This window comes from Panthera pardus, unplaced genomic scaffold, assembly GCF_024362965.1.
Source record: "Panthera pardus isolate Hobbes unplaced genomic scaffold, ASM2436296v1 HiC_scaffold_4, whole genome shotgun sequence".
Lineage (NCBI taxonomy): Eukaryota > Metazoa > Chordata > Mammalia > Carnivora > Felidae > Panthera > Panthera pardus.
In genome coordinates this window covers 14,328,885-14,347,466 of record NW_026526969.1, presented here as the reverse complement: position 1 = coordinate 14,347,466, position 18,582 = coordinate 14,328,885, and the positions used below count along the sequence as shown (strand labels likewise).

At 65.8% G+C, this 18,582-nt stretch overlaps 2 protein-coding genes across 2 annotated transcripts in view; one reads left to right on the top strand and one right to left on the bottom strand.

The window, feature by feature from the left end:
* The window catches only part of MRM2 (mitochondrial rRNA methyltransferase 2), a 289,956-nt gene that overhangs the window by 246,704 nt on the left and 24,670 nt on the right, over positions 1 to 18,582 (bottom strand). The window lies entirely within an intron of this gene.
* LFNG (LFNG O-fucosylpeptide 3-beta-N-acetylglucosaminyltransferase) lies at positions 6,378 to 15,194 on the top strand. The gene is made up of 8 exons (XM_019422478.2): positions 6,378 to 6,934; positions 11,530 to 11,578; positions 12,063 to 12,162; positions 12,260 to 12,413; positions 12,532 to 12,617; positions 13,082 to 13,247; positions 13,688 to 13,773; positions 13,987 to 15,194. The coding sequence occupies exons 1-8, from the start codon at positions 6,494 to 6,496 to the stop codon at positions 14,051 to 14,053; spliced, it is 1,149 nt and encodes a 382-aa protein (XP_019278023.2). The 5' UTR covers positions 6,378 to 6,493; the 3' UTR covers positions 14,054 to 15,194.

Below are 18,582 nucleotides of genomic sequence, written 5' to 3'. Positions count from 1 at the left end.
AGGGAGCAGGGAGGGCAAAGGCCTGGCCGCAAGGGCATGAGGCCTGGAGGGACAGACGGCCTGGGGCTGACTCCTCTTGCCTGGGCTCCCCCTCCTCCTGCAATGCAACTCGAACCACATCCCTTTTGCTGGCAGACCTTCTGTGGTTCCCCATTGCCTCCCAGGCCTGACCCTGACCCTGACCCCTGACCCAGGACCGGCCGGCTCCTGCTCAGCTCTCCAGCTTCATGTCCCTCTGCTCATCGACTCAGACCCCCCGCCGAGCTGCGTGACCCCCCCCCCCACCTCTGGGCAGCACCCCTTCCCGCCTCCCCCCCCACCTCTGGGCAGCACCCCTTCCTGCCTTCCCACCCTCCCCCCCACCCAAACCTTCGCCAGTCACCACCTTCTCCTAGAAGCCTTGCCTGATGCTCACTACCCCCGGCCCTGGCACACAGTGGATTATCCCTCGCCTGGGCTCCGGGCACACTTGGGCTTGACCCGTCTCCCGGCCCTGACCGCCATCTCTCTGCTGGGAGGACGTCTGAGAGCCTGGCAGATCCGCCCACGAGAGTGTGAGCTCCCTGAGGCCAGGAGCTGCGTCTGACTCACCTCCTAAACCACCCGGAGCCACTCAGAGCCAGGGGTGGAGAGAGTGCCGGGGATCCCGTCGAATGGTTGGGTGAGTGGACAGATGGACGGTCAGACGGGTGGACGAATGGGTACCGTGGTGGTGGCTTGTCTTTTTGTGGGTGTGGTTGCCGCTCCTGGGCACATAACCTCCCCCTCCCGTCACTTCCAGGGCCGCCTAAAATAGAGATCAATGCCATATCCTTCTCCACCCCTGGGAGTGAGGGGCTCACTCAACTCGACTCCTGTCGCAGAGGAGGAACCTGAGGTCAGGGAGTTACAGAGATAAGGTCGGGGTCATGAAGTGGGGGCGGGGGCGCCCTTTGAGGCAAGACTCCGATCCCTACCGCCTCCATCCGGCCAGGAGCCCCTCCTTCCACTGCCCCCAGGGTCTGGTCCCATTGACGTGGGCACCAGGTCATGACTGGGGCGAGGGGTCATGCCTGGGGCCTGGCAGGCACGGGGACAACCATTCCCCACCCCGTGGCCACAGCACAAGCTAGCCATTCTTGGCAAGACAAAGGCTGGCTGGGGCAAAGTGGTTCTGGTGTCTCCCTGGTGGGTGTCTGGCCGCTGTAGGACGTCAGTAATGTGTCCTCACGGCCGGGGCTCTGCTCCTGGGGGCTGCAAATCAGATTAGCCCAGTCTGGCCCCAGCGCAGAGCCACCAGGGAGAGGTGCAGCTGCCAGGCCTGGGCCCGTCTCCCTTCTGGTGTTCGAAGCCCTGCCCCACGGCGGAGAGACTCGTCCCCGACTGGCTGTGGGGTCGGAGGCGTGCCTCTTCTCCTCTCTGCACCGCCCATGTCCAATCTGCAAGACCAACCGCTTGAGTGAGACCCTCCCAGCGTAGGTGGGCACACGGTGTATGGTCACCGAGAACTACGGGCATCAGCCCCTGCCGGCCCCCTGCCACCCTCCACAGCTCTGCCCTCAGGCCCCGGTGCCAGCTCACAGTTCAGTGGGCAGCCACGCCGGGCCTCCCTCCTTCCCCTGAAACCCACATTCCCCGGGGCTGGGTGCTTGGGGGACAGAAGCAGGGGCCCTCCCTTGAGCCTCTGCATGTCCGTATATCTACATGTATCCATCCCTCCACCCAGTCCGTCCACCCATGCGTGCGTCCGTCTATCCGTCTGCCCATCCATCCACGTATCATCCAACGGATGTTTCTAAGGTACCTAAGACGCACCACGTACCCTTCTAAGCACTGAGGACGACAGCTACGAATGACACAGTGTTTCTGCCCTCTGGTAGCCCACATCCGGCACCTTTCCAGTCATCCCCACGACCTCTCTCTGCCTTTTTGCCTTTCCGTCCATCTGTCTCTCCTTTCCCTTCCTCATCTGTCCAGCCAGTGTTTGTTTACTGAGCACCTGCTTTGTGGCAGGCACTGCTGAGGAACTCAGCATGGCCCCTGACCTCCCAGGCTAGCTGGGGAGGCAGGCAGGGACACGGGCAGTTATTATCTCGTGGAGTCAGGACCAGGACGGGGGCAGGTGCCACAGGGGCTGAGGGAGGACTACCTGGGAGAGGTGGCACCCGGCTGGCCTTGAAGGGTGTCCCCTGAAGCCTTACTCAGCCACCTAGGCCAAGTCACCGGGCCACTGTGACCACTCCAGGCCCCAGAGTTCAGGCCAATGGGCCATGTCGCCAGGGCTCATTGTTTCTCTACGCCTGCAGAGTACCAGCCAAGGGTGGGCGGGGAAGGGAAGGCACCGGCCATATCCCTATTACAAAGTCAAGTGAAATCCCGAGATCTGCAGAGGGAGGGAACTGGCCCAAGACCACACAAAGCGAGGCCTGGGGGTGAGGGGTTCCGGGCAGGGCGGGCGTGCGGGCGGGCCGGGCCAGGCTGGTCTGGGGGCTCTATTCACAGCTGTAGACTGTTCATTCTTCCCGTGGGGGCAGCGCCCACCCCAGCTGCAGTAATGGGAATCAGCTGCTGCTGCCCGCTGTGCCCCCTCCCTCCTGCCGTGGAGCCGGCTGCACCGGGCTCCGGAGCCAACCCTCCCCTCCTGCCAGCGGGACTCCCTGTCCAGAAGCTTCTGGGCTGGGGCTTCTGTGACCGTGCCACTCATTGCCTGCTAGGGGCACCTTGGCATCCAGAAGTTTCCCTTCTTGCCAGTTATCCTCTGATGCCCTCACGGCAGCGCGGGGGCAGCGTCCTCACGTCTGCCCGTCCAGGAGCCCCAACTCCATCTTCCTGCCACCAGCTCACGGTGGGGTTGGGACAGGGCCTTCCCTGTTGCAGTGACACGCAGCCTGCCTGCCTCGGATGACTTCCTGCGAGCTAACGGGGCCACCCGCTATGTCTCCTGGATCTTCCCAGGAAAGAAACAATCCAGGGGAAGCCGGCCCCAAGGACCCCGGGAGCCTGTGGAGAAGGGGTTTCCAGTAGCTGGTGGGACAGACCCCCATCCACGGGAGGCCCCGGGCTGAGCCCCAGCAGAGAAAGGAGGCTGAGTTCAGGTGGGGACACAATACTGCCTCTGAGCCTGATGTGGGGGCAGAGTAGAGCCCCGCGGGGCTCTGTGGTCAGGTGGGCCCGCTTTCCGAGGCCACCGCTCTAAATTTCAGGGGCGGCTCTGAGGTCATTCAGCCACGTGGCTGCCCGGGGCCCCAGGCTGGCGGAGACACCACGCTGAGTGGCGGTCTGCTGCCCAGGAGGCACACAGACCCAACGTCCCCAGGCAAGAGAGCCAGGCTGCTTGCTTGTCTGACCTTCCGCCCGGAAGCACCTTATAAAACGGAGGGTAGCGTTATCCTCATGTTATGGGTGGGGAAACTGAGGTTCAGAGAAGGAACATCCCGGGTCCAGGTCTAAAGGTGAGAAGGGGCCCCTGTGGGTTTGCAAGGCCAGCAGTCTGGCTCCAGAGGGCAACCCCCACCCCCGGGGTGAGTTTGTGCCTGTGCCCAGAGCAGAGCCCTGGTCCAGCCTCCACTCCCAGCCCCCTCCCCCCGGGACCTTAACACCCCAAGGGGCTTCCCGGCAACCTGGTCAGCACCCCCATCCCTTCTCGAGCTCCCCATTTCCTGTCCTCAGCCCAGCACCCCCACTTCCCCTGCGGCTGTTTGGCTCAGTGGGTCCCTGGTAGGAGCCCGTGGGCCTAGGTCAGGGGCAGGGAGGGGCGCACCTCAGGCTGGGGAAGGGGCGGGGGCAGCTGAGCAGGCCACCCCCCTACAGTTTTTAGACCTCAAGGAGTCACCACGAAATTCCATTCTCCTGACAGCAAAGAAACTGAATCACTCTTGCCAAAGCCCACGGCCCCCACAAGAATGCTATAAGGCTTTGTCCTGCTGTTCCCAGACGGCAGCCGCACCCGGGGGCCCCCCACGCCCCAGCCTGGCTGCGGAGAGGCGCAGGAAACTCCCTCTAGCCCCTGCCAGGCTGGACCAGCTCCTCTCAGTAACCGCGTCTCCTGCCCACCCCCCCGCGTCCTTGCCTTCTGTACAATGGGTACACTGCTCCTGCTGTCTGGTGTGTCCCAGGGCACCAGTCGGAGAAAGCAGGGGTGCTCTGGGGTGCGGGCAGGCAGTGCTATCTCCTCGGCGGGGGGCCACAGGACCTTGTCTGGTGGGAGTATGGGCTGACGTGGCCGTGTGCTGTTCTCTCTCTTCTCTTGCAGAACACTCAGCATCTAGTGGGTATCGCTAAGTATAGAAGCCACTGACCTGAATCCCGGGCACGGCTCACGCAAAGATGTGAGGGCTCAGTGGTGCTTGGGCTGTTGGGGAATGGGGAGGATTGCAGGGTGCGGCAAGAAACGGGGCTGGGAATGAGTTCCCAGGGGAGTAGACAGCAGACCAGGATTTGAACTCAGAGGCAATGGGGAGCCGTGGAAGATTCTGATCCATTTCGGGGGGTGGGGGGAGGGCTAGATCTGTCTGGTCACTGAGTAGAGAATACATAGAGCAGGTAGGGAAGGGAGACCAGGGTGGAGACTGCCCAAGACTTCCTGAGGAGAGATGAGGGGAGTGGAGGGGGCTCCTTCTGAAAAATAGCCCAGATATGGGGTCCGTGGGAGTTGGTGGTGAGGCAAGGGCACAGGCACTTCAGACCTGAGGCTGGGCTGGGCTGGGCTGCGGCTCAGCTGACTGTTTGGGGGCAGCCCATGCAGCCATAGGGCCCTTTCCTCCCCTGCCCACCCGGCCTCTCGGCTGCCTAGAGGCTCCAAGGCTGGGCTCCGGCTGATGGGGGCGGGGTTTATGGCAGGAGGTGACACCACGGGAGACTTGTCACTTGGGCACAGCCAGCACCATCTGCTCAGGCAACTGTCTGCCTGAGGTGGCGCCTGCTAATTACCTGGGGGGGCGGGGGCAGGAAGAGGCCTGGGAACCACTATCTCACTATCTCCCATCACACGCCATGACACGGGGGCTGGGGCTAGGGCCCCAGAGCTCTGGGAGCAAATGGGCCACAGCCCCCCGGGGGCATTTACCCAGCAAATCCTTAGCGAGCACCCACTGCGCTCCAGGCCTGTTGGCGACACTCAGGCGGAGGAAGAGGCACGGGCACCCACAGCGCCACCGCAGGCAGGGGGCTAAGCTCCGCGGAAGTAACTGGCCAGCGGGCAGAGTGAGCTGTGACCCGAGCGGGCAGGGGCTGTGGCCCCGGTGGTCGCAGAGGGCCTCCTGAGGAGGGGGTGCCAGAGCCGAGGAGGGACGGGACGGGAAGGAGGCGCAGCCAAGCGGAGAGCCGCCCCCAGCTGAGCTTCCGGAAGATGCTGAGGGCAGAGAACTCGGACCCAGCTCCCGCGCCAGGGGGCCCCTCGGCCACTTCCGGGCCCCTCGCCCCTCGCCGTCAGCCCGGGCTGCTGGCGCGCATTCCTGCCGCCCCTGCTCGTGCGGTGGGCCGGCCCGACCCGTGGGAAGGCCTGGGGGCGGGGGCCGCCGTGTGCCGGGGGAGGCGGGGCGGGGGCACAGCTGGGCCACATCTGGCCGGATCGGAGAGGGACCAAATGGGACAAAAAACAGCCTTTCATCCCGCGAGGGGAGGGGCGACCTCAGTTCCTTCTCGCCACAGGGCGCCTGGAGGATTTGGGGAACAACCCCACCACCCCCGCCGTCGGGCTGGGACTTGAGGAAATTACCTCGGGTTGGGGGGGGGGGCGGGGTGGAGCTGAAGGTGGAATTTGATACAGGTGCTTTCTCGCTGCAACCTCGTGGCCCTACCTGCGGCTCGGGCGGCTAAGCGCCTCCTCGGTACTAATAACCGCTGCCCGGGGCAGAGAGGACTGAGACCTTAGTCCGCCCGCACGCCGCCCCACGTTCTCGGCACGCAGCACCCCAAGCGCAGGACGCCGGGCTCGGGGAGGGGCAGCGCCCAGCGAGGAAGTCCGGACGGCTCCGGCGGGACTACCGAGCCCGAAGCCCCCGTGCCAGAACCCCGGTCACCGCGCTGAGGGCGCGCCCTTCCGCGTGCCAGACGCCCCGTGCAGCCCCCGCCGGCGCTGGCCAGCCTGCCTTCCCCTTCGGGGCCACCGGGGCGGGCCCGGCCCCAAGCCCCACGCCCCTCGGCTGCCCGCGGGGGACGACCCGGGCGGGGCGGGGCGTGCACGTGCTCACAAGGGGCGGGGGCGGCGGCGCCCGGCGGGCCTTTCCCAGACCCCCGCCGCGGCCCCACGTGGGCGCTGAGCGTCTCGGGGGGCGACCGGCGCGAGGTCCCGCCCCGGGGCCCGGGAGCCAGTGAGCGCGCGGCGGGGGGCGGGGCCTCGAGGGGCCACGCCCCCGGAGGGCGGAGTCCGGCGGGGAGGTTTAAGAGCGTGGGGCGCGGGCAGTGGACAGCCCAACGCGCCGCGGGACCCGGGATCCTGCGCGTCGGTCCGCGGGGCGGGGCAGGGCAGGGCAGGGCGCACCGGGCAGGGCGCGCCGGGGGCCGCCACCCCACCATGCTCAAGCGCTGCGGCCGACGCCTGCTGCTGGCGCTGGCGGGCGCGCTGCTCGCCTGCCTGCTGGTGCTCACGGCGGACCCGCCCCCGCCCCCGGTGCCCGCCGAGCGCGGCCGGCGAGCGCTGCGCAGCCTGGCGGGCCCCGCGGGGGCGGCCCCGGCTCGCGGGCTGGAGGCGGCGGCGGCGGCGGCGGCGGCTCCCGCTGCGCTCGCCCGCGAGGTGCACAGTCTGTCCGAGTACTTCAGCCTGCTGACCCGCGCGCGCAGAGACGCGGGCCCGCCGCCCGGGGGCGCCCCCCGCCCCGCCGACGGCCACCCGCCGCCCCCAGCGGAGCCGCTGGCGCCCCACGACGTCTTCATCGCGGTCAAGACCACCAGAAAGTTTCACCGCGCGCGCCTCGACCTGCTGCTGGAGACCTGGATCTCGCGCCACAAGCAGATGGTGAGCCCCCCACGCCTGGGAGGGGTAGGGGTGCCGTCTTGCGCAGCTGGTGGCAGTATCCGAAGGGCGCCAGGCTGCACTCTGTCCAGCCACCTGGGGTATCTGGGGTGGTGACACCAACCCGTCCCTTTCCAGACCAGTCTCCTTGATGGGGTCACTCTCCCCATAGAGTTGTGGAAGCGTCAGATGGGGACGCTACTCCATCCAACTTCCAGAGTCTTGGATGGTATGCGTTGACCCTACACCAGCTGCCAGTGCTTGGGGTTTGGTGCCCTGCGATGCTTCTTACGCCCTTCTCCTCCCCAAACTTTGGAGCGCATTAGTAAGGTGCTGCTGTCTCCACACCACCCCAAGGCAGATTCTGAGTGGGGCATCCGCCCTGGGCTCAGACCCTTCCCTGGAGAGGACGACGCTTTCGTTAGTGATGGGGTCAGGGTTAGAACCACCCCTGGCGCCCCGCATAGGGCTGGGAGAGTCTTTGCTGTGGAATGAAGACAAGTCTTTGCTAAAGATGATCTGCGTTTGGGGTGGGTGTGAGTGAGTCCTGGAGAATGTATCTGGAAAGAGAGCACCGGGTTTTGGGGGCCTGTGCGGAGGAGACCCTCTCCCCACAGCGTAGGAATCTTTGGAGCCCGGAACCTTGTGCTTTACTGCACCCTAGTTGAGCACCAGCTTCCTCCACACATAATAAAGACACACCCCACTTTGAAAATCTCCCTCGGGGCTGCAGCAGGACGGTTGGGTTGGGGCGGGACGGGGCAGTGCGGGCCCTGCCGGAGGGCGGGAGGGGCAGCGGGGGAACGCCCCTGGGCTGGGAGATTCAAGGGACTAAGTGGGCATTTGGGGTAAAGTTGAGGGACCCTTGCCTGGGACGAGGGCTCAGAGAAGACCCCACACCTGTTCCTCCCTGTTGGAACCTCAAGGCCTGGGATCTTCTGGGGTGGCTGAGCCCTGTTCGGGGACAGGGTTCTGGTGAGGTCGTGATGGGGGCCGGGGTGGGGGGAAGGGTCCTCTCTGGTCCCAGCGTGGCGAGGGGGGCCCTGGGAGTCCCGTGGCAGCCTCCTGGGAAAGCAGCATCCCCTTTCCCAGGGGCTCAGCGGGCCGGCGGGAGGGGGCGGCGGGGGCCGCGGGTTTTGTTTGGCCGCCGGGCCGTTAGGATTCCCAGCGCCCGGCGGCTCTCACGCCGGCCGCTTGGGCAAGGTAACAAAGCCCCTTTCTCCAGCGGAGAAAGGCACCCGGCCTCTTGTGTGCAGCTATGCGCTCCATGGGAACCGCCACTGGCGCGCTGGCCACTCAGGTTGCCTGGCGATGAGGGGGCCTGCGGGCCCCCCCATCCCTGACTGACAGCCCTTGTGGGGCACCATCCCTGAGCCAGGCACCCTACCCCCAGGACTCGGCCTTCCTGCCGTGTGACCTTTGGCAGCATTCGGCCCCCTCTGGCCCGCCCCCGGGTTCTGAGCTCTGCTCGTCTTGGACTTTGGGGGCTTTCTCCAGCAGAGGGGATGTGGTCAGGGGGTCTCAGGTACCAGTCCCAGCGGGGGTGATCTTGGGCAAGGCCCAGGGCCTTTGTGACCCTCAGTCTCCTCATCTCTGAAATGGGGCAACCATCGTCCTTCCAGTATGGTGTTGTGAAAGAGGGCGGCCAAACCTGGAGGCGGAGGGAATGAGCCCAGCAGGTCCTCAGGAATCGGGGCGGGGGGCGGCGTCACTGCCCTGGGCCCTGACGTCCCTGTTTAAGGGCCGCTCAGTTTCCTCTTTGACGGCTGACCCCAACCAGGAGAGGCTGAATCTGCCCCCCCACCCCCGCCCCGGCATCAGTTCTTGTGGCACAGCGAGCGAGAGTTCCTCACCTCCCCCTGTGGGGGAGGGGGGTCCTCGAAACCGTCACAGCTGAGGGTCCTCCTCTCCCAGTCCTGTGCATGGTGATTCAGACCCACTTTGATGTGGAACACCCGAAGAAGTCAGGGCTTTGGTGGCGGAAACCCCGAAAGGCTGTGCAAGCTGAGAGTGGGCATCTGACTCACATGGAGGGTTGGGAGACTTCCTGGAGGAGGTGCCATTTGAGCTAGACTGAGAGCACAAGCATGGGGTATGTGTAAAACACTTCCCGCAATTGGAGTGATAGTGGGGGGTTGGGAGGGGATGGCGGTCAGCAGGGACCACACTACCACAGTCCCTGAAGTCCAGGACGAGGGGCTGGACCTTTGGCCCCCACGTTCCTCCCCCACCCCTCCGAGGAGTGGGCCAGGCTGCCGCGGCTGCCACCACAGCGGCCACAATTGCTGGGGGAGAGCTTGGCATCCTGTGTTTCTTTGAATCGCAGCTCCAGGAACAATGCCGCTTCCTGTGGGTGTCCCCCCCGCCCGCGCTGGGCCAGCCCTGCCGCCCCTGCTGCCCCCCTCTTCCTCCTTCAGCCCCATCGTAGGGAAGTGGGGAGGTGGCCCGGAGGGGGGTGGTCTCAGTCCCTGGGAGGCACTTTGGGCTAGATTAGCACCACCTCTGCCCCCTGGGTGTGACCACAGACTGGAGGCTGCCCCTCTCTGGTCCTCAGTTTCCCCACTGTCCACCCAGGTAGTACAGTGTCTACCTCTCAGGGCCGTTATGGAGACCAAAGAAAGGAGTCAGTCTCCGTGCTTTGCTCTGGGTACATACGTGTGAGCTCTCGTTGTGCCCATTTGACAGAGGGGGAAACTGAGGCTCTGAGCCACCAGACAGCCTGTCCGTGGCTTTCTCTGCTGGTTGCTCTGATGCTGGGAGACCGGAGGCCTGGCACCCTCACACCCCCCACAGCCCCACCCTTCCCCGAACTCCTCTTCAGGCCGCCAGCCTTGCTCTCCCCGAAGCTGAACAAAGGTGACTTTAATCTCCGTAGCCTTGGGCTGGGTTTTTAGGGCACCACCAAAGCGCGGGAGAACAGGCCTCGCTTGATCTCATTAAGAAAGCATTTTCCTTTTAATCCAGCGACCGGCAGTGCGCGTCTGCACTGGCCGGCCTGGGCCTCCCACAGCATTCCTGGGCTGAGATGCTGGGGAGTGGGTGGGGGGCTGGGTGCGAGTCTGTGCGTGCGGGCCGCCTTGGGGTGCCTGCAGGGCCCTGGAAGGAGGGGGTGCGTGCATGGAGAGGACATACCTGGGGCCTGCCCCTTCTCCAGCTCTAAGCCGGTGCTCAGCAGCTCATGGCCTCACCTGAGTGTGTGCCCGGGTCTGGGGTCAGGCTGGGCAAGGGGCTGGAGCCATCCAAAAGAGGGTGGGGACCCCAGGTGGGACCCCCGGTTCCTGGGTGTCTGCTGTGCTCCGAGCCTCCGCATGCCAGAGCCTCCCTAGGACCCATAAAAGGAAACTGAGGTCTGGTGGGCACGGAGGTGGGGGGTCTCCCGCCGCCTGTGCTCAGAGCCCACCCCCCCCCCCCCCACTTCGGCCACGGGCCCCAGGCTTTGCACTCAGCCATGCCCGGGTGCGCTGGGCGGCACGCGCTGGGCGGGCCAGACAGAGGAAGGAACATTCCTCCCCGTGTGCTGACGGGCCCAGGCGGGTGCCGGCAGCTCCTGGCCCCGCCCCGCTGCCCGCCCCCTTCCTCGGAGCGCTCCTGGCAGGGGTGGCCCAGTGCTGGCACAGGTGGAGCCTTGATGTGGCCTTGGGCAAGGCCCGTCTGCCAGCCTGGATTTCCTTGCCGGGGCTGCGGGTGGGTGGGGGGGCACATAGTGGGGAGGAGGGGAGCTGCTGGGGGTACTGCTCTGTGGGCTGGGGCACAGGCGGTTTCCTGCCTCAACCCTGCTGACCGTCGGAGTCTCCAGAGAACAGCGGTGGCTTCTTTGGCTCAGAGAAGGTGACCTGCCCGGCCAGTCACACCGCTCGGGGCGAGAGGGGCCAGGCTTCAAGGCCCGGCCCAGAGGACCGCAGTGCTGTGGCCGCACCCCTGCCCGTCGGACCTCTCGCCCAGCCCGGCCCAGTTAAACAGGCCAGCTGTATGGTAATGGGCAGCACGGCCACTCCCGCTTAACGCGGCCGAGTTAAGGCCAGCCCGGCGCCCCTCGCCGCGCGGCCCAGGACAAAGCTGGCGGACAATGCCTGGTGATTCATCCTCCCTCCGGGCCCTTTGTCCGCCAGGGCTTGGCGGCCGTCCAGCAGAGGCCTTTGTCCCTGACTGATTGAGACTTGGCTTCCCGAAGCCGACCTCCTCCGCCTGTCCCCCCACCACGGCCCTCTACCCCCTCCCACAGGCTAGGCACTGTGTCAATAAGGGTGTGTGCCCCGCCAGGTGTGTGGGGTGGGCGGGGAGCCGGTTACCTGGTGGGTGGGCGGGGCGCCCCACCTGGCTCGTGCCGGCACAGCCGCTGGGTGACCTTGGGCCCAGCTGTCGACGGGGATGGGGGGGGTGTCTGCACGAGTCCCAGCCCTCCTTCTACTTAGGATGGGCACTTGAGACCCACTCCGTGCACCTGGGGAAACTGAGGCCCACAGAAGGGCGGAGAGTGGGTGTGGCTGAGCTCTAGCTGCTGAAGCCCCACGGTGCCCAGCCCTGGACGCCCCCCACAGTGGCCCCGGGGGCGGAGGAGACACAGAACTGCCTATTCAAGACCACGTTTCTCCTTCCAGACGTTTATTTTCACCGACGGGGAGGATGAAGCCCTGGCCAGGCGCACCGGTGAGCCCCGGGCTTGGGGGGGAGGCGTGGGGGGCTCCACGCCTGGGAGGAACGCTTCCCTCCCCTCCGGAGAGGTCACCGAGGCCACGGGCCAGGGAGGGCAGTTTACTCAACTGGTTTGCTCAAGGCTCCGCCCTGCCACTCGGGGGGCCCCCCCCCACCCAATTCTCATGCAAATGAGGCCCTTTCAGCTCCCGGGGCCCTTTGAGCTGATGTGGCGGCAACAGGTGGCCGGTGCTGGGAAAAAGCCGCCTGAATGGGCAGGGGCGGGATCGGGTTGTCCTGGAGGGGGTGGGGCTGGGGGGGGGCGGGCGTGATCTCCAGGCCTTGAGCCTTGTGCGGGGCGGAGGGAGGGGGCCGCTGCAAGGTACAGCTTGAACCCGGGGCGCCCTGGGACAGTCACCCACTCTGTCCCTCTCTGCTGTGGCCACCATCCTCCCCGAGCCAGCTCGGACCCGCTTACAGCCCCCTGCCTTGTTCACAGGCAACGTGGTGAACACCAACTGCTCGGCTGCCCACAGCCGCCAGGCCCTGTCCTGCAAGATGGCCGTGGAGTTTGACCACTTCATGGAATCCGGGAGGAAGTGAGTGTTGGCCCCGGTCCCTCAGGTGCCTGCTCCGGAGGTCCTCCCCCCAGCGATGCTCTCTCTTCCTCTCTCTACCGGCCCTGCTTCTCTCCAGGTGGTTTTGTCACGTGGATGATGACAACTACGTCAACGTCAGGGCTTTGCTGCGGCTGCTGGCCAGCTACCCGCACACCCAGGACGTTTACATTGGCAAGCCCAGTCTGGACAGGCCCATCCAGGCCACCGAGAGGGTCAGCGAGAACACGATGGTGAGCGTTCCCCACCCCCCTGCCCCCCACGCACGCCTGAGCGGAGTGGGGAGGAGGCCAGAGGTGTCCCTGTGGCCTGGGGTGAGGGTCTCACGGTCCCCTGCGTTCCCTCCTGCAGCGTCCCGTCCACTTCTGGTTTGCCACCGGTGGGGCTGGCTTCTGCATCAGCCGGGGGCTGGCCCTGAAGATGAGCCCGTGGGCCAGGTGGGTGCCCTGGGACACAGGTGAGGCCGCCCTCGGTCCCAAAGACCCCCCCTGGCTTGGTTTGGTTCACCTTCCCAGCTGCGGGTGCCCCAACCTGACGGGCGCAGGCAGGCCGCGTCACGTGCCCCACCACCGGTCCCCTCCCGCCTGCCAGGCACGAGGGCCGGTGTGAGCACCGGCCCCAGGCACCGTCGGGCGGGACTCCTTTCCGCACCCAGTCGCCCCCCGGACTCAGAATTGTCAGGCTGGCGCAGAGGAGGGTGCCGGGCTGGCACGCGAGCCTGTGAGCAATGCAGACGGGGTCTGTACCCTGCTCCACAGGGGCGTGTCCCCCTCCCCTTGGAGCTGGCTCCTTCCTTCTGTGCCGGGTGCTGCCCGGCAGGATCCTGCCGGGCTCCCGGTGGGCGGCTGGCTCCCGCCTCGCCTCAGCTCGTCCCCTCTCGTCCTCTTCTCCCTTTCTGCAGCAGGGGCCACTTCATGAACACGGCCGAGCGCATCCGCTTGCCGGACGACTGCACCATTGGCTACATCGTGGAGGCCCTCCTGGGGGTGCCCCTCATCCGCAGCGGGCTCTTCCACTCCCACCTGGAGAACCTGCAGCAGGTGCCGGCCTCGGAGCTCCACGAGCAGGTGCGCCGCCCGCCGCCCGGCCACGAGCGAAGGGGCAAGCGGGCAGGGGACGGAAGCGGGGGGAGGAGGGAGCGCCGGGTGGAGGAGCCGTGGTACATAGGGAAGCCGGGAAGGGCCGCCGCTGGGATACCCAGACCCCCCACCGGCGGGACCCCGCTCACATCCTGTGCGACACCCCCACTCTGTGCCGTCTGGGGCTTTTCCTGCACCAGCAGACGACTCTGCTGGCTCTCGCCGAAGCCCCCGCCCTGGACCTCGCTCCCGGCTTGTGCAGAGCAGGTGGGGTGGTTGCAGCTTGACTCACAGACCTTCCTTCTTGGTCCGGGGGAGGCCGGAAGGCGAGGCTGTCCTGGCGCTCCGAACCGAAATGGCCTCGGCTGTGGACAAAGCCGGGGGCGCGGGGGCCGCTCCCGGCTTCACTCTGCCCCTTCCCCCCACAGGTGACCCTCAGCTACGGCATGTTTGAAAATAAGCGGAACGCCATCCACGTGAAGGGGCCCTTCTCCGTGGAGGCCGACCCGTCCAGGTGAGGAAACTGAGGCCCAGAGAGAGAGCTGGTGACCGACGTAGGGTCCCCTAGGGGGTCTGCCAGCGCGGGTGTGGTTGAGCGGCTTGACTCCCAAGAGGGCGCCCCGACGCCCTGCTCATGCCGCGGGGCCCCTCCTGGTGCCGCGGCTCGGAAGATGGGCGCTCGGCACGCCCTCCCCGCACGGACCGGCCCCCTGCTCTGTCCCCACAGGTTCCGCTCCATCCACTGCCACCTGTACCCAGACACGCCCTGGTGTCCTCGCACCAGCATCTTCTAGCCACCACGGCTGAGACCCCGTCCTCGGGCGCCCCTGGTATCCAAAGGGCCCGGGGACCCGTGTTGTGCCGCCCTGGCCTTGGCGTTCGAGGCTCCCCGGGGCTGTGCCTACGTCTGTGTGTGTGCCGTGCGCCGGTCCGTGGAGCAGACTGCTGGGCGGTCCTGTTCTGCCAGGGAGCGGGCAAAAGGGCCACTTGTCTGCGTTCCCACGCGCCTCGGGTCAGCGGGCTCCAGAGCCCCATCCCGGAAGCACGTGCCTGCATCGGAGGTGGCTCCGAGGGCAGTTTTCTTACCATCTCGGAGTCTTAGGGCAACACGGGGATTGGGGGCTGCTCTGCGTGGACGTGCAGGCTCTGTGCTGGGGCACCTGCGCCCTGAGATCCTGGCCCCTCCTCGGAGCCCCCGGGACAACTGAGTGTTGCTCAGTGCAGGGAAGCCGGGTGCTGTAGGGGGCGTCCCGAGCCCCCTTCTCCCACTGAGCTCTGGCCCAGGCACCGGGAAGCGGAGAAACGGCACCTGCCTCCAGCCACTCCCATTAAGCCCCTAGTGGCCGTGTGGCTAGGGGAACAGTGGCTCCCCTCCCGGCCGTCCTGGGTGGGGAGTTTCTCCAGCCCTCTCTGGTGTCTTCTCTTTGTCTCTTCCCACGATGGGGAGACAGAGCTGAGCATTTTATCTCCTCTTTGAAGCAGAGAGAAAGTCGCCCATAGTGGGTGTGTCTGTAAATATTGTGACAGTATTTTTTTACTGTGCTTGTTCCTCATAAGGGGGTGGGTAAAAAGTAGGGTGTTTTGTCGTTTTTTTTTGGGGGGGGGGCAGGTGTTATTTTATCTTTTCTGTGGATCAGAAAAACCAGAAGCCAAACGTGAGATATCTTTGTCGTTAAAGCTGATGGAAATGTCTAACACTGCACGTATTTATATGTCCCGGGCTCTGGACTCTCCTCCCCCACCTCGTGCATAGTACCTGTCTCCCGCAGGCCCAGCTTGGTGCACCTGGCCCGTGGGATGGGTTTTGTCTTCTGTTTTTCCTTCTGCAAAGACATAGGTAGGAAAGCGACAGATAATGGGAAAGTTCTCAGGGAATTGAAGGGTGGTTGCTATGGTGACGTCCTTTGCTGTGAATAAAAGTGCTCTTTGGGGCAACCCCAGGGGCTCCTGGTTTTCCTGGAAGTTGGGCCTGAGGTGCAGGTCTGTCTGAGGTGGCTCCAGGGGACTGGGGGCTCAGGTACTCATGTGGGGGAGGTGGAAAGAAGGGAATCTGAACAGCTCCTTGCAGGTGCCTGAGAGGCGTGGCCAGCCCTGGGCCCCGTGGATGTGGTGGTGGGGGCGGTGGGGGGGTGGTGGCTGGGTCCACAGGTCTCATCCAGAGGAGCAGCCCTAAGGCTTTGCAGCTGCAGCCTGTGTTGGCCGGGCTCTAGCGGCTGCAGGGAGCCCAGCCCTCCCTGCACGAGGGCTGGGGGCTTGTTGTGGCCCAGCTCGGACCTCCCTATCTGGCTTCATCCCCATCACAAACCCAGAGACCACGTCCTTGTCCCATTTTGCAGATGGGCGAACTAAGGCTCAGAGCCAGTGACAGCCAAGGTTAGGTAACTGAACTGGGCCGGCAGGGTGGTAGAGACCTCAAACTCAGAGGCCTGGTGGGCCTTGGATCCCGGCCTCCCCTTGTGCCGGGCACCCCACACTCGATAATCTGGGAGCTGGGCCCCCGTGCCCCCCGGACAGGCCGCAGGAGGCTGGGCCAGGATGTCCCCGGGCCTTGTTTCCTACAACGACCAGCTCCCCGATGACCACTGCCCTTTCTTCCTCAAATCCAGTGGAGGGGGGCAGGAGTGGGCAGGGGCTGGTCCAGCCTCAGCTGCAGCTTCCCTCCCCAGTCCCCAGCAGCCTGGGGACGCCCTTGCGCCCTCTTCCTCTTGCTGAGCCCCAGCTGCCTCCGCCCCTCGACTCCAGTTCCCAGACTTCCACGCTCCCCACTCTGCTCCAAGCTTCACCTTCTCAACATATCAGAATAAAAAGCGTTTGCAAAGTGCTTCCTTTCCCCACCCCTGACCTCCCGGGGGCGGATGCCGGTCCTGTCCCCACTGGACACATGCCCACATACACAGCACCCCCAAATGGAGGGGGTGGCCAGGGATGTCCCCGTTTCTCACAACCCCCTTGCTGGTGGCTACTCTGGCCTGGAGGCGACTGGCCGGGGCCTGACCCCACCTTGCCCTGGCATTGGGGATCAGCCTCCCCTGAGCTGGTGGGGCCCTCGGGCATGGGTGTGTCCGTGCAGCCACTGCGGGGGCAGGCGGAGCCTGCCACAGAGCTGGTCCAGGCCCTCCCTGAGCCTTGGCCTTCATCTGAGACCGGGGAGCCCCCGTGCTCTGGGTCTGGGAGGTGGCGCAGAGGGCACGGCCCGGGCCTTCCCTCTTCTCGGGGAGAAGCTGAGGGAGGAGGAAGTTCTTGCTCCCCAGAAGGGGAAGCGGGTCTGGGAGGGGGCCTTACAGGAACCGGCAGCCTGATTTCTTCCACGTGCTGCCCTCCTGGGTGTGGGGAAGGGGCCTTCCCCCAAGGAAGGAGTCAGGGAGCGGAGGATAACCTGAGCAGGGTGGCCTGCCTGGCCGGGCTAGTTACCCCCCCTCCCCCGCACCTCCTGAAGTGCCCGTCATTTGTGGGCTTTCAGAATCCGAGGTAAAACTGCCACCCCCGTGCTCCCCACCCCCACCCCCTCCGGCTTCCGCGCTTCTGCGCTGCCAGGCGGCAAGCCCTGAGCCGGGTCTGGGAGGAGCCGAGAGGGGTGCGGGTGGGGCCCCTCCCTGCTCAGTTTAAACAAACTTCCCTTCACCTGGGGCCATCACGGCCAACTTCCCAAAGGCCAACTTCCCAAAGAGATGCGTGAGAGCTGTGGTCAGGTGCTGGAGACGGAAGGCCTTGCAGAGGTGCGGTGGGGAGAGCAGGCAGGCAGGCGGTCTGGGTCTCGCACGGCCTGGGCAGAGGTGCGGAGGCAGGACTGATCAGGATGCCTGGAACCTGGGAGGGAGGATGGCAGGGGGCTGGGTCTCCACGGCCCTTCCCCACGCCCCTGCAGGCCACCGGGGCTCGCCCTGAGGCTCCCTTCCTTGCTGGCAGCTTCGGCCAGTCCCGCCCTCTCTGGGCCTGGGGTGGGTGGGGGGCAGGTGGGGGGCAGAGGGGAATGAGCAGAGCCAGCCCCGTTCTTTGTCAGACCTGCCAGTCTTGCCGCTGCCTCAGGCCCATCCGCCCACCCCCAGCCCCGGCCTTGCCAAGCCCTTTCTGAGCCCAGGGCAGGACACAGACACTTGGTACATCACTAGGAGGGACCCAGGGACCTGGGGCAGCTCCTGTCTCACCCCTGGAGGTGGTCCAGTTTACGTGAGGGTACTGAGTGGGGAGTGCAGAGCTGTGGCTGCCCCCCACCCCCGGGCACATGCCCCTTAGCAGCCCTGCCCAGGCTTCTGGGACACCCCCCCCCCCCTAATCTGTGTGCAACCCACCTCAGTCCCTGGGTGCCAGCTGGTGGTGAGCGCTGGGGGTTTCTCTCCCTGCCCAAATTGACCTTTCCCAGGACCCACCAGCATCCCGGTGCACAGCCCCGTTCTGGCCCTTAGAGGCTCACAGCACGAACCTGACCGTTGTTACTGAGATCTGGTTCACGTAATTGTGTAAGGTCAAGAAGCAAGCTTAAGCAGCTGCTGCAGGCCACTCCTGCGGCCGTCCTGTCCCCTGGGTCCGACACGGGGCTGGCCACCGCATGTCCTCGTGGCTCGTCCCGGTGGGACCTGTGGGCCCTCCACTCAGCAGGGCCCCAGGGAGCCCCAGACAAGCAGCGGGCCGTGAGGGGAAATTGCTGGGAACGCAGAATGTCCCGGGCTCCCGCCCTACGGCCCGGGTCCCCCGAGGGCCCGGCGCCCCCTGCTGGGCGTCTGCCTCACTCCTGGAGATGCTCTCCCCACTTAGACCCTTCTGCATCACGGGATCAGGACTCCTGCTGTCCCCGCCCTCTGTGGGTGTCCCCTCGTTCCTGGAAATGTGGGCTCCTGGCTCACAGGCTAGCTCTCCTGTCCTGGCTCCTGTGTCCACTCCTGGTTACTTCCGTGTCCGTGATCCTTCCCACGCCCTTGGCCTCCCCTCCCCTCCCCTCCCCCTGCGTCCCCACTGCATGGTCACTCACTCCCCAGACCGTGCCTGCCCCACGACCGCACTCTGCCTCCACCTGCTGCCTGTCCCTCTGCTCAGTCCCTCCGGCCCTCCTGAACCCCCCAGCCCCCTCACACCTCACAGGCTTGTCCTCTCCTGGCTGGACCCTTTGAACTCACCTTCACCTCCCTTGGCTTCTTGTTTTCACACCCTCTCCCAGCCAGGCCTCCAGCGGCCACCCTCCTGCAGCCTGTCCCCCCGCACCTGGGCAGCTCCCCGAACTCTGGGGAGTCTCACCCTGAGTTCCAGATGGAGCCTTGGCTCCCTGGGAAGCCCCCTGCCCCGACTTCGCCCCTGCCTGCTCTCCGGCTCTCCTACTTCTCCCCCTCCC

Excerpts from the sequence above, each read along its gene's own strand:
- LFNG (XM_019422478.2), top strand. The coding sequence starts at position 6,494 with ATGCTCAAGCGCTGCGGCCGACGCCTGCTGCTGGCGCTGGCGGGCGCG. Across the intron at positions 12,414-12,531 it reads GGGTCAGCGAGAACACGATG|CGTCCCGTCCACTTCTGGTT; the intron begins GTGAGCGTTCCC and ends TCCCTCCTGCAG. Across the intron at positions 13,248-13,687 it reads CCTCGGAGCTCCACGAGCAG|GTGACCCTCAGCTACGGCAT; the intron begins GTGCGCCGCCCG and ends TTCCCCCCACAG.